The sequence below is a fragment of the Peromyscus leucopus genome, chromosome 4, assembly GCF_004664715.2.
Source record: "Peromyscus leucopus breed LL Stock chromosome 4, UCI_PerLeu_2.1, whole genome shotgun sequence".
Taxonomy (NCBI): Eukaryota; Metazoa; Chordata; class Mammalia; order Rodentia; family Cricetidae; genus Peromyscus; species Peromyscus leucopus.
The window spans coordinates 12,275,737-12,287,806 of record NC_051066.1 but is presented as its reverse complement, the minus strand read 5'-3'; the positions used below and the strand labels follow the sequence as shown (position 1 = coordinate 12,287,806).

General features: G+C 48.7%; 1 protein-coding gene across 4 annotated transcripts in view; it reads right to left on the bottom strand.

The window, feature by feature from the left end:
* Sardh (sarcosine dehydrogenase) overlaps positions 1-10,369 on the bottom strand; it is a 64,095-nt gene extending 53,726 nt beyond the window's left edge. The window contains exons 1-5 of one of the 4 annotated variants that reach the window (XM_037204649.1): positions 10,229-10,369; positions 9,705-9,751; positions 7,182-7,539; positions 5,570-5,748; positions 392-571 (exon numbers count right to left, since the gene is read on the bottom strand). In XM_037204649.1, coding sequence (XP_037060544.1) covers positions 392-571; positions 5,570-5,748; positions 7,182-7,518 — 696 coding nt within the window. In that variant the 5' untranslated portion in view covers positions 7,519-7,539; positions 9,705-9,751; positions 10,229-10,369. Of the gene's footprint in view, positions 1-391; positions 572-5,569; positions 5,749-7,181; positions 7,540-9,507; positions 9,661-9,704; positions 10,046-10,228 lie in introns of those variants that run through there. The other 3 variants (XM_037204648.1, XM_028858739.2, XM_028858740.2) reach the window with 3 other exon arrangements.
* Positions 10,370-12,070: the final 1,701 nt, after the last annotated feature.

The window sequence follows — 12,070 nt, the reverse complement described above, 5'->3', positions numbered from 1 at the left end:
CAGCACTGAGGTTACAGCCACCTACCACATGAGTGTTGGAGATACAAGCGAAGGCCTCATGCTTGTACATCAAGTGCTTTAATCCAGTGAGCCATATCCCCCAGGCCCTGTTTATCATTATAACTTTTCTACAATAAGTGTAGGGTTGAGGCAAATGAAGACCAAATGATAAGAATGGATCCAGAGATTTCCTCTGTAACAGAGTAGCATCCTTGAGTGAAGGGGGTTGGGAATGCAGATATCTGAACAGAATGGACCCAAAGGCTAAGAGCTCCGAACTGGTCCAGGACCACATATCAGGCCAAGGATGGAGCCTATTCTCAGGCCTCAGGATTTGTAAGGAAAGTGGATGGGCTCAAAGCAAAGATTCAGGGTTGGTAGTGATGGGTACCTTAGCTCCTCGAGCCGCTGCTGCCCGGGTGAGGGTGGTGCAGGTGCCAGCAGGGTCCATGGTACCATCCTGTGGCACATACAGGGTCCCATAGAGGTCGTCCACATTCATCAGCGGATACAGATCCTTGGTCTCTGCTGGGCTCAGCACATGGGATTCCACACCATAGGCCTTGCCTAACTAGAGGGACCGAGAAGAAAGTACCTGAGCCCATGGAAAGCAGGTCTTCAGGCCACTCACCCAACCCCAACCCTGCCGCCTCTAGAAGTCTGAGCAGGTCTCCATGCCCAGAGGACCCCTTGGGTCAGCTCTAGCAAGAGGGTGAAGGGGTGGAGCCAGTGCAGAGGCAGGCTCTGGAGCCACACCCCTTTGGCTCTAGCATCTGCTCCAGTGCCGCTTTGTGATGGGTTTGGGGGACTGAACATCCACTCCCAGAAAAGGGCTGACAGAAATTTGTATGGTTGATTAAGAACTTAAACAAGAATGAGCTACAAATTGCTTAGTGTGTCATAATAAAATTAAAATGACCCCCGGTCTCATAGTTTGGGTCTGAGGATTAGGTTTCCAGGTTTTTCTCCAAGAAACACCACCATGATCCTGCCTGGCAGCACTGCCAAACAGATCATGTCCCATATTTAATTAGACCAAGGGCAGCCAATCAAGTGGAGGTGATAACCTATTTAGCAGGGTTCCACCTGACTAGTAATGAGATTCTCTAACAATATTTTTTTTGAGACAGTGTCTTGTGTAGCCCAGGCTGGTCACAAGCTATATAGCCAGAGCTATATGCCATTCTTATGGTACTGATGGACTTCACAGAACTCCACAATATAGTCACTGACTCTCAATATGTGGAGAGAGTTGTTTTACATGTTGAAACTGCTGAATTTATTCCTGATAATACAGAATTAGCTTCATTATTCATACAATTGCAGGAAATCATCAGAAAAAGGGAACATCCTATATTTATATATATATATATATATATATATATATATATATATATATATATATATATATATATATATATATAAAACACCTATCAGATCCCATACAGGTCTGCCAGGACCTCTAGCACAAGGTAATGATGAGATTGATCAGTTACTAATAGGTAATGTGCTAGAAGCCTCAGAATTTCATAAGAAACACTATGTAAATAGCAAAGGTTTGAAGAAGGATTTCTCCATTACTTGGCAGCAAGCTAAGGATATTGTGAAAAAATGTCCTACTTGTTCCTTCTATAACCAAACTCCATTACCTGCAGGGAGCAATCCAAAAGGTATACAAAGAAAAGAAATTTGGCAGATGAATGTAATTCATTTTGCAGAATTTGGAAGATTAAAGTATGTACACCATACCATTGACACCTATTCAGGATTTCAGTGGGCAACTCCTATGAGTTCTGAAAAGGCTGATTCTATGATTACACACCTATTAGAAGTTATGGTCATCGTGGGAATACCTGTACAAATTAAGACTGACAATGCCCCAGCATATGTCTCCAATAAAATGAGGCAGTTCTTTGCTTGTTATATATATGGTGTGTGTATGTATGTATATATATATATATATATAATATTACAGGTATACCACACAATCCCACAGGCCAAGCAGTCATAGAAAGATCCAATCGAACTTTAAAGGATATGCTAAATAAACAGCAACAGGTAACAATGACTCCTAGAAATAGATTGCATAGTGCTTTATTAACCTTGAATTTTCTCAATGATGATGAGACAACAGCTGCGGAGAGACATTGGACGACAGACAAAACTCCTGAGCTAAACCAACTGGTTTATTTCAAAGATGTATTGACCTCAGAATGGAAACCCGGATATGTCCTACATTGGGGAAGGGGTTTTGCTTTTGTTTCTGCAGGAGAAGAAAAGCTATGGATACCATAAATTAATAAAAATTTGATTTGAACAGGAGAAACCTCTTGATGAGGAGAAGTAAAAGCTCATCCACCAATGTGACATCTCTACAAGTTGTAAGAAAAATTTAACAATCAAAGGGTGGGGTAGGGTTCTGGTTTTGTCTTTCCAGGATAATGGAAATACCCATCTTCCAGAAATCATAAGGCCTTGGATATCTGGATGTTTACAGCAGAAAGAAAGAATCTATTGGTACCAATCTACACAGGATAAAATCTCACTGTCTAACATCTATATCTCTACCAATCTAGAAAAGGTGTGGTTCCAATTCAATTATAAACCAAGCTGGCTTTGGAGATGGAATTGGCTCACTCCCTCTCTAAACCCAAGCATATTGCTAAAAGAAAAGGTTGAGAGATTCTTCAGTCCCATATCAGAAGAGCCCTCTGGTGTGGGACAGAAGGAAACCAATAAAAAGAGACCATTGTCTTCAAGATACTAATTCTCTCCATGCTTACTCTTGATTTCTCGGAATCCTTTCTTACATGTCATGTCATCCTTAAATCCAACCTTTCCATTTTGATAAAAAAAAAAAAAATAAGTTTTTCCAATAGCAATCTCCGAAGTCTCCAGAAGGAAGATGGGGCCCCAACAGCAACTCTACCCAATTAGAATGATGCCATGGTAATCATCATCATACAACACTTGCCAGAATTTCAGACACTCTTACCCATTACTCTGAGACTTGCTGCAGAATCTACAGTTAGTCTGAGATTTAACTATCTAGCTTTCTTACAGTACCCAACAGAGATACCATTACCCCCTAAACAGCAGGAAACAATTCTAAGAAAATGAAGCCCCTTCTCCCTAAGGTTTCATATTTCTCAGGGTTATGGATGATGGTTATAGGGTTGGGGTTGGAAGAAACTATTAAACTCAGTATTGTCCTTAAGAAAAGAAAAAAATGTCTAAAAAAAAGGGAAAAGAAGAAATGGAATGGATAGGTATAAGATATTATGGTAGATTATTCTATATACTAGTAAACAAATTTAGTAATAGCAGCCTTAGATAATTTGCACTGTTATGGATTCTTATATATTGATACAAATGTAAACTATTTTTATATTCCTGTTTAAGATAATTTGTATATTGATACAAATACAGAACTATATTGTTATAATGTACATATATTTCTACTCTCATTTGAAATATTTGTATATTGATACAAATGTAAATTTATATCTGTCATACTTTATGTATGTTCTACTTCTGCTTAGGATATTCTGTATATTGATATATATTTAAGATTATTGTCATATTGCATATTGCACTATACATTCCTACCTCTATTATAACTATCTTGTGTATTGTCACAATTTTGAAGTTATCATCCTTTACCATACATTTGCTTATATTTACCTTGTTTACATGAAGCCTTAGTCCTTAGGTTATTTCGGTAGATAAGACTTATAGATTTATAGTCACCTATGCTTGTCATCTCTATAGTTACGTTAGTTAGGTTATCCAGATTTACAGACACATAGGTCGGATGGACAGGTAATCTTCAAACAGTTCATAGACCTACAGAATATGGCATTTAAATAACTTAGAATTCTGTTGACATGAGACACAATTGCTCCTGGCAGCACCAACTTGATCCTGAGAGAACTTTGGACTTCTAAGACATTTCCATTTGGAAGTTTTCTTCTTGGCACAAATGGCCTATTGGGCAAAGAACTGCCCTTGCCTCAACTGCTGACAATATGAGTGCTATCCTTCTGGATAAGCGGGACACAAGGAAAAGTGACTTCTGAACTCTGCCAAGACAGGGTAAGATGGTCTTTCAGAATTCCTGCTTCTGAAAATGGTCTGTCAGATACTTTAGGCCTGTAGCCAATTTGAATGCACCAACAATGCTGAGAAACATTAGGTGACTATCCAGGCTGCCAGCTGTCTTTGTCTACTCTTGCAAGATTCTCGAAAGTTGCTTGCATCCATCTTCCATTTCTCAGGTACCATTATATTCTTTCTCAGGTCTTTGATGGGATTGAAGACTAGCAGTTATAGTTAGAACTTAATATATATATATATATATATATATATATATATATATATTATCTTAGATGGAAAATATTAAGTATCAGATTTAGGTTCTTTAGAATAGGACACTTTTTGGAATGACCTTTGTAACACATCATTTACCTACGCTCTAGACTTCTCTGGATTTTAGTATGTTTCTTGCTTGATATTGTTCGCATTGGTGGTAGTCCCATCTTATCTAGGTCATTATCCCTCATTACTCCTTGACAATATTTGATAACATTCCGTTGTATATAGTCTTGTATTAGGTTAGAACCTTCTTATTTAGACAAAAGGGGGAGCCATTCCAGCTTTGATCTGGAAGTTCCAACCCCCATTGAGGCTTCAGTAACTGTCACACCTACAAGGCGGGCCGAGAGGACCCTGAAGACCCGAGATCCGGATGTGCCAGTTCTCTTGGTTCCTGGACCTTGGAAGATGGAGGTAGACCAAGCAGAGTTCTCCAGAGAACACCGCCAGACTGTGCCACACCTTTCCCAGACCCTGTTACCTATCCCTTCATTTGTGAGTTACCCCACAAAATAAACCTCCCTTTTAACTACATGGAGTTAGTTGCCTTAATAATTTCACCAATAAAGGATGACCTTAAACTCCTGATCTTTCTGTTGTAGTAAGAGGCATGCACCACTATGCCAGGGTTTGGATAACTTCATAGGTAAAACTCAGTAACTCTGTATAGGTCTGAATTCAAGGTCAAAGAGCAGGTGAGCTACCACACGTTTCATTCAGAGTTGTGGGTGAAACCCAGGGCTTTGTGCACACTAAGCAAGCACTCTACCAACTGAGCCCCATCCTCCATACTCCCTGGGAATTTTGAATGAAGAGGGTAGTCATGCCTCTCCATCCAGGTAGCCTAGCCAGCAAAGAGCAGCCATAGGGTTTGAACCCAGATCTGTAGGCCCTTGTTTCCAGCGCCAAGGAATTACTGCATGCACTTTCTGCTGGGGCCTCCTTCACCTCGCTGTACCCCCACAAATAATACAGCATCTATGTGAGCTCCCAAAAGGCACACACCCCACCTTTCACCCTAGGGAATATGGTCACCGGCCTGAGCCCCCTGCAGAGAGCATGCCCAGCTTTCCCTAGGAGCATACCCACTGACCTGAGCCCCTGCAGAGAGCATGCCCAGCTTTCCCTAGGAGCATACCCACCGACCTGAGCCCCTGCAGAGAGCATGCCCAGCGAAACCTAGGAGCATACCCACCGACATGAGTCTCTTGTACTCATCCAGGCGCTGCCTGTTAGAGGCAATGAAGAGGCCACCATTCTGGATCCAGCCTGTATGCATCCCAGTCTCCTCCTCCAGATCACGGCTCACCACTTGCCTTGTGTGGGCCAGAAGCTCTACCTCCACATCACTGGGCCGCAGCTGCCACAATAAGCCTGGCAAGAACAGGGCACCATCAGTCTCCCGCAAGGTGCAGTCACACCCACTTCTTCCAGCCAAATAACGGGCAGCAATGGGGAGCCCAGGGAGGTTGAGCGGGACATGGCCTGCCACAGTTGGAGGTTAGGGCCATTCTGGGGCAGCTCCAAGTGACAATATCAAGGGCTTCCATTCACAAGTGCCATCTATGTGCCAGGCCTGGTACAGAGTCTAGTCTAGGGTGACCTCAAGAGTCCTCAGCAGCTCTTGAGAGGCCTCGGCCAGCCTCAAACTGCTGTGTAGTCAAGAATGAACTTCAGTTCTTCCTCTCCCTGTCATGATAGGCCTAGGCCACTAAATCTGACTTTGAGAGGTTATAGGTAAAATTCATAGGCACCAAATAGTTGAGTTCAAAGTCACAGAGCAGGTGAACGTGAGACAGAACACTGACTGGACCCAGATATTCCAGTCTTCTTAAGATTGCTACTTTCAACAGCAGAGGCTGAGTGGTAGAGGCTAGAAATGAGGCTGGTGTGACATGGAGGGGCAGAGCTTGACAGTCCAGCTGGGTCTGGCCTTGGGAGATGGAGTGAGGGCCTAGAGCAATGGTTCTCAACCTTCCAAACGCTGGGACCCTTTAATACAATTCCTCATGTTGTGGTGCCGCCAACCACAAAATTATTTCATTGTTACTTCATAACCATAATTTCACTACTGCTATGAATCATAATGTAGATAAAAGACCCCCCAAAGGGCTCACAACCCACAGGTTGAGAAGCACTGGCTTAGAGGCAATATACTATACGCTGCCAGACTGTACCAGCCCTCCATGCTCCAAGTTCAGCAGCCTCATGTTGACCTCTTGAGAGCAGCTGTTCACACCACATCTAATTGGCTGCTGTGCACCAGGGCTGAGGACTGGGGCTCGAGAGGTGGCCCAGAGGTTAAGAGCACTGACTGCTCTTCCAGAGGTCCTGAGTTCAATTCCCAGCAACCACATGGTGGCTCACAACTGTCTGTGACTCCAGTCCCAGGGGACCTAGTACACTCACACAAATACACATGTGAGCAAAACACCAATACATATAAAATAAAAATAAATTATTTTATAAAAAGGAGTTGAAGACATGCAAACCACGGGTGCTTAATGATTGTGCACAGGGTCAGTTAGGAGAGTTCCACAGAAGGTGCAATTCCTATCACACTGGTCCATCCATCCTCCAGTAGGCATGCCTCTACCTGATGGCTTTTTCTGGGGAAGGGGCTTTTGCTCTTGGTACAGACAGCTACCTGGACCTAGCTTCACCCCTACCCAGAGGGCCACAGGCAGCGCCTACCACTGTCCCTATCACACCCCAACCATACATCTTTGCTCTCCAACTCTGTTGCTCCTCCCAGACTGACCCCCCGCGCGCGGTGTCCACCCACCCACCAGCACCCGGGCTCCCACCTGCTGTGTGCCAGGTGGTCCCAGAGGTCAGCCGCTCTCTCTCCAGCAGCACTGCTTGGCTAACACCCAGCTTGGCCAAGTGGTACAGGGTCTGGCAGCCCAAGCTGCCCCCGCCAATGACCACAACATCAGCTGTGCTGGGCAGAGGCTGGCTTGGTCCTCGAGGCACCGCCGAGGAACCTTGTGCCTCCTCCTTCAGGGTCCGCTGGTACGGGACATTCTTCTCGGTGGTGGACCGGGCCTCCCTGGCTAGGGGCTGTAGACCCAGGTTCCGGGCAGATCTCCCTTGAGAACAGGTGGCAGCTACACGCAGGGCTCCTCGGCTCAGCAAAGCCATGGGGACTCAGGGCTTCTGTACCTTGGGGAGCCAACAAAAGAGTCAGGCTGGGTGGGGTGCGGTGCAGACACTGTAGGGGTTGGACTAAGTGCGTGTCCGTGTAACCGAGGCTCCCATACTACACCCATGGCCTTTCTGCTGCTTCCCTGTGATAAGTATTCACTCACTCATCCACTCATTCATTCACTCACTCATCCACTCACTCATTCACCTACTCATTCACTCACTCATCCACTCACCTATTCACTCGCTCATTCATTCACTCGCTCATCCATTCACTCACTCATTCACCCATTCACTCACTCACCCACCCATTCACTCACTCATTCATTCTACCCATTAACTCACCTACTCACTCACTCACCCACTCACTCACCCATTCACTTACCTATTCACTCACCCACTCACTCACTTACCCATTCACTCACCCACTTACTCACTCACCCATTCACTCACTCATTCATTCACCTATTCACCCATTCGCTCACTCTTCACTCACTCACTCACCCATTCACTCACTCATTCATTCACCCATTCGCTCACTCTTCACTCACTCACTCACCCATTCACTCACTCACTCACCCATTCACTCACTCACTCACCCATTCACTCACTCATTCATTCACCCATTCACCCATTCACTCACTCACTCACTCACTCACTCATTCAGCACTGATGTATCAAGGGGTGGATCACAGCAGGCTCTAGCGGGGCTCAGGGGAGACAGCTCTGGGTAGGGTGTGGATGCCAGAGAAGTGGGGTTGACACAGCTGGCAGATACCCCAAATATCTAAGGAAGAGGGTTTATCCAGAGAGGAAGGGCACATGAGGACTGTTGTGGAATATTCCTTTACACTGTGTGGGCTAGGCACAAGAAAGAGCCCTCAGAGGGGCGCTGAGTGTCCTCACAGGAGCATTAGGGAGCAGAAGGCATGATATAGAGGTGAGAACATCCAGGGCCCGGCGAAAGTTTATCACCAGCTTCCCGGTCATGTTGAGGTCCCTGTCCTGGCCTGAGCTAGAGAAAGGCCCTAGAACTGATGGATTAGGGTTGTGAGAAAACACCACAGCCCCAGAGGGGCCATGACTGCACTGATAGGGATGTGTGAGGTCACCTGCACACAGGGAGAGCCAGGCAGAGGTGGGTAGCTCTGTGGAGGAGGCAGTGGGGTTAATAGCCCCAAACTGGTGCCGGCAGTACACCCAGATAAGGCCCTCGTACAACCCCCCAGGACAGTCCCTTCTCAAGCCCACATAAGCCATTGCTCCTTCAGTGGCTCCCAACAGAAGCTAATAGAGGTTGTGGTGTCTAGACCTCCCCCTCCCCCAGCGCCCCGGCATCTAGTTTTCAGATGGGACTCAGATCCTGGCTTAACAGGTCTCACTTCTCTCTGTTCCATCCACAGTCTTTCCAACTACCCTTAAGGGCTCATCAAAAGCCTTTCCTTCAGGAAGCCTCCCCGCACCTCGCTATCCACCAAAAGGTAATGATAAGAGTGTACCAAGAATAGTGGTACCCAGGGCATCTCCTGGGGAGTGGATCCCTGCCCAGCACAGCAAAGGAAGGGTGTCCCCAAGGTGTTTCTTGTACTTTTTCCTCAGATGAGCAGGAAAAGCAGACTTTGGCTGTGACCCAGAGTGCTGGAGTGAGTGGAGCCAGCTTCCCTATATTAGTGACTGCTACCAAGTGGCCAGTTAACTGAGAAAGTCACCCCATCATCAGGTGTGGGTGACAGGCTCTGTGCATTCACTCACTCCCACAGAATGACCTGAGGCTCATGACTTGTCTCTGTTTCAGGGGGAAGAGACTGAGGCAATGAAAGACTTCTCTGTGTGGCTGCACTGAGCAAAGGGCGGTATGATCCAAAAGCCAAATGTTCCCGGTTCCCAACGCAGAACCCACTATGGCACCGTACCCCATCTGTGAGCACTCCTGAGCCCTCACCGGACACAGCAGGAGACAGAGTGAGTCAGAGCCAAGCCGCTCACCTCAGCACCCCACTCCAAGGGTCGGGCCCAGCAGTCTATGCTGACAGGCCTCCAGGGTGGGGAGTGGTTGGATTTGCAGGCAGGAGCTGTCCTTGGCCTTACAGCCTCTCGGGTCATTCCCATCCCTACGGTGACAGCTGCCGGTCTCTGCGGCTTCCGTGGATGAGACATCCCCCTTGGCAGGAGTCTATACATACCTTAGTCTTTGAATGTCTTTAGTTTTCCAGAAGCTCCTGAGAGGGTCCTAGCAAGGGAAAGTCAGCATGATATGGACCCAGTCGAGGCTCTGCAAGGCCCGGCAGTACCTCCACCTTAGGACACCACACAAGCTACCACACACCTGCCAGAGGCACCTCCCTCCTCTCCAGAATGCCAATGCTGCTGGCCTGGGGAGCTGCCACGTGCCCCTTCCCTGGCAGCCCAGCCAGTCACGGCAGGGGTGGGGGGTGGGGCAGCCAGGCCCCCAGCCTGCTCCTCCTTCAGAACAGCTGTTTCATTAACCTGACCTCTGGCCCCTGCAGCTCTCTCCCTCGGCTTCCTAAGGATCAGGGCACAGGACACATGGAGTGAGAGCCCAGTCATAGGCCTGAGGTCTCAGGCACAGGGCCCTCTTTGAAGGCTGCAACAGGGTAGAAGGGGACCCGGGGGGCAAGGCACTCTGCAGAACCCTCCCATAAGGGAGCCCCCTCCTGTAACCCCACGTCACCCACGGTCTTCCCACCTATTCCATGGTCCCTTCAGTCAGAGGCAGAGAGAGGTCCCAGCTAGCCAGCAGCCAGTTCCAACCCTGCCCATGAAGGGGCTGCCAGGACACTGCCCCTCCCTTCTTTCCCAAGCTGCATCTGGGTCTAGCTGATCAGGGCCACCCACTCCCTCACTGCTGGCCCAATGTCCTCGCCTACAACTGGGGCAGGAATGCACCGCCCACTACCCCAGCTTCCTGGCCAGCCCCGCTGGGGCAGCTGCCAAGTGGGCAGTTCTCCTGGCTGGCCAGCCCAGCAGGGCTGTGAAACCCGAGCCCAGCTCTCGGTGACCTCCCCCTCTCACGTTTCCTTCCTAGCTCAGGAGTCTCCATATTGCTGTGGTGACCCCGGCATTCCGTCTTCCCATGCTTGCCCACCCTGGTTCCCCATCCCCTGAATGAGCTGGCTGCATAGGCAGATCATCCTTCCTTGAACTGAGGCCCCTGGTGAGGTCATCTTGGCACAAGTATGTGTCTCCAGCCCCAGCTTGCTCACTCCTGGGACCAGACAGAAAGTTCACTGTCCAAGGAAGCCAGCAAGGAGCCTGTGCTCACATCGCAGGGGCTGCCCCCGCATCCTGTTCTCTAGATCCCTCCCTGCTTCAGATTCCTACCTCCCTCTGGCTTCTGGGAATACCTGAGTCCACGGGCCGTGGAGGAGGTCAAGCAGCTGCCCTCAGTCTGCCTGTACCCAGGACATTGTGCCCATTCCAGGCAGAAGTAGACGCCTCTAGTGAATCCAGGAAGAAGCAGTTATGTTTTGAAACCTCTGGATGTCCAAAGAATAGAAAGAGGTTCTGGGACCAGATGGCCCCCACTTCTGCCCCAGCTGGGGTAGAAGGACGGAGATTTTGCCCGCAGCCCTACTCAGCACATTGTAGCGCCCAGTCAGGAAGGGGCAGGGGTACTGGGTGCTGGAATTCACAACTGGGGATGCTTGCACTCTTACTCACATGGAGCTGTCCAGCTATCTGCCTTGCTGCCAGCTTGCCTCTCATGTACATTTACTGAGCACCTACTGTATACAAAGTAGCTGCTGGGGACCCAGAAACACCTAAGACCCAGGCCTGGCTTAGAGGGGCTTGGGAAACAGGAAACAAAAATGGAGGGGAGAGGCCCCACATGGCTGACCGAAGAAGAGCTGCTTTGCCGCCGGCCCGAGTGAGACCTTTCAGAGGAGGTGGCAGGGACTCTGACTGGCCTCTGTTGCCACAGATCTCAGTCTATGCCTTGAGGGCGGGCTGGTTTCCTGTCCCACCAGCTTGAGGCTTCCCTGGAACAGTGTGAGATCGTGAGACAGGGAGGGGAGCTACCTGGTCCCTCCAGATGCAGCCTGTTCCAACAAACTGAGGTCAAGCTGTGCTCACTAGACAGGGTGACAGGCTGAGTGGAGAGAAGGAAGAAGGAACGCGGCCCAAGTCTTTTTCTGAGTCCCAGTCTCAGGGGTGGTGAGGGAGGGACACCTGCTTAATACAGCCCTGGGGGCGGTGGCTGGGCCAGGCTCACACTCTGAGACTGACCCTGGCAGTTTCGGAGCTGTCCTGAGGCCAGAGAACAGCACGGTCTCCAGGACTTTGGATAGGGGTGGTGGCCGGAGGCTGGGCCCGGTGGCTGGTCAGCACTGTAGGAGTTGTTGTTGACCCTAGCACGTCACTCTGCTCAGGTCAAGGAGAGGTGGGAGGCTGTGTCCCCGAGTGCACAGCTCACATCCAGGGACTCGAGGACAGGGTCCTGATGACGCTCCCTTCTCCCACCACACAGGCAGAAGTGGTCCACCCCACCCCACAGCTCATTCCACCGTACCCCACCACACACCACTCT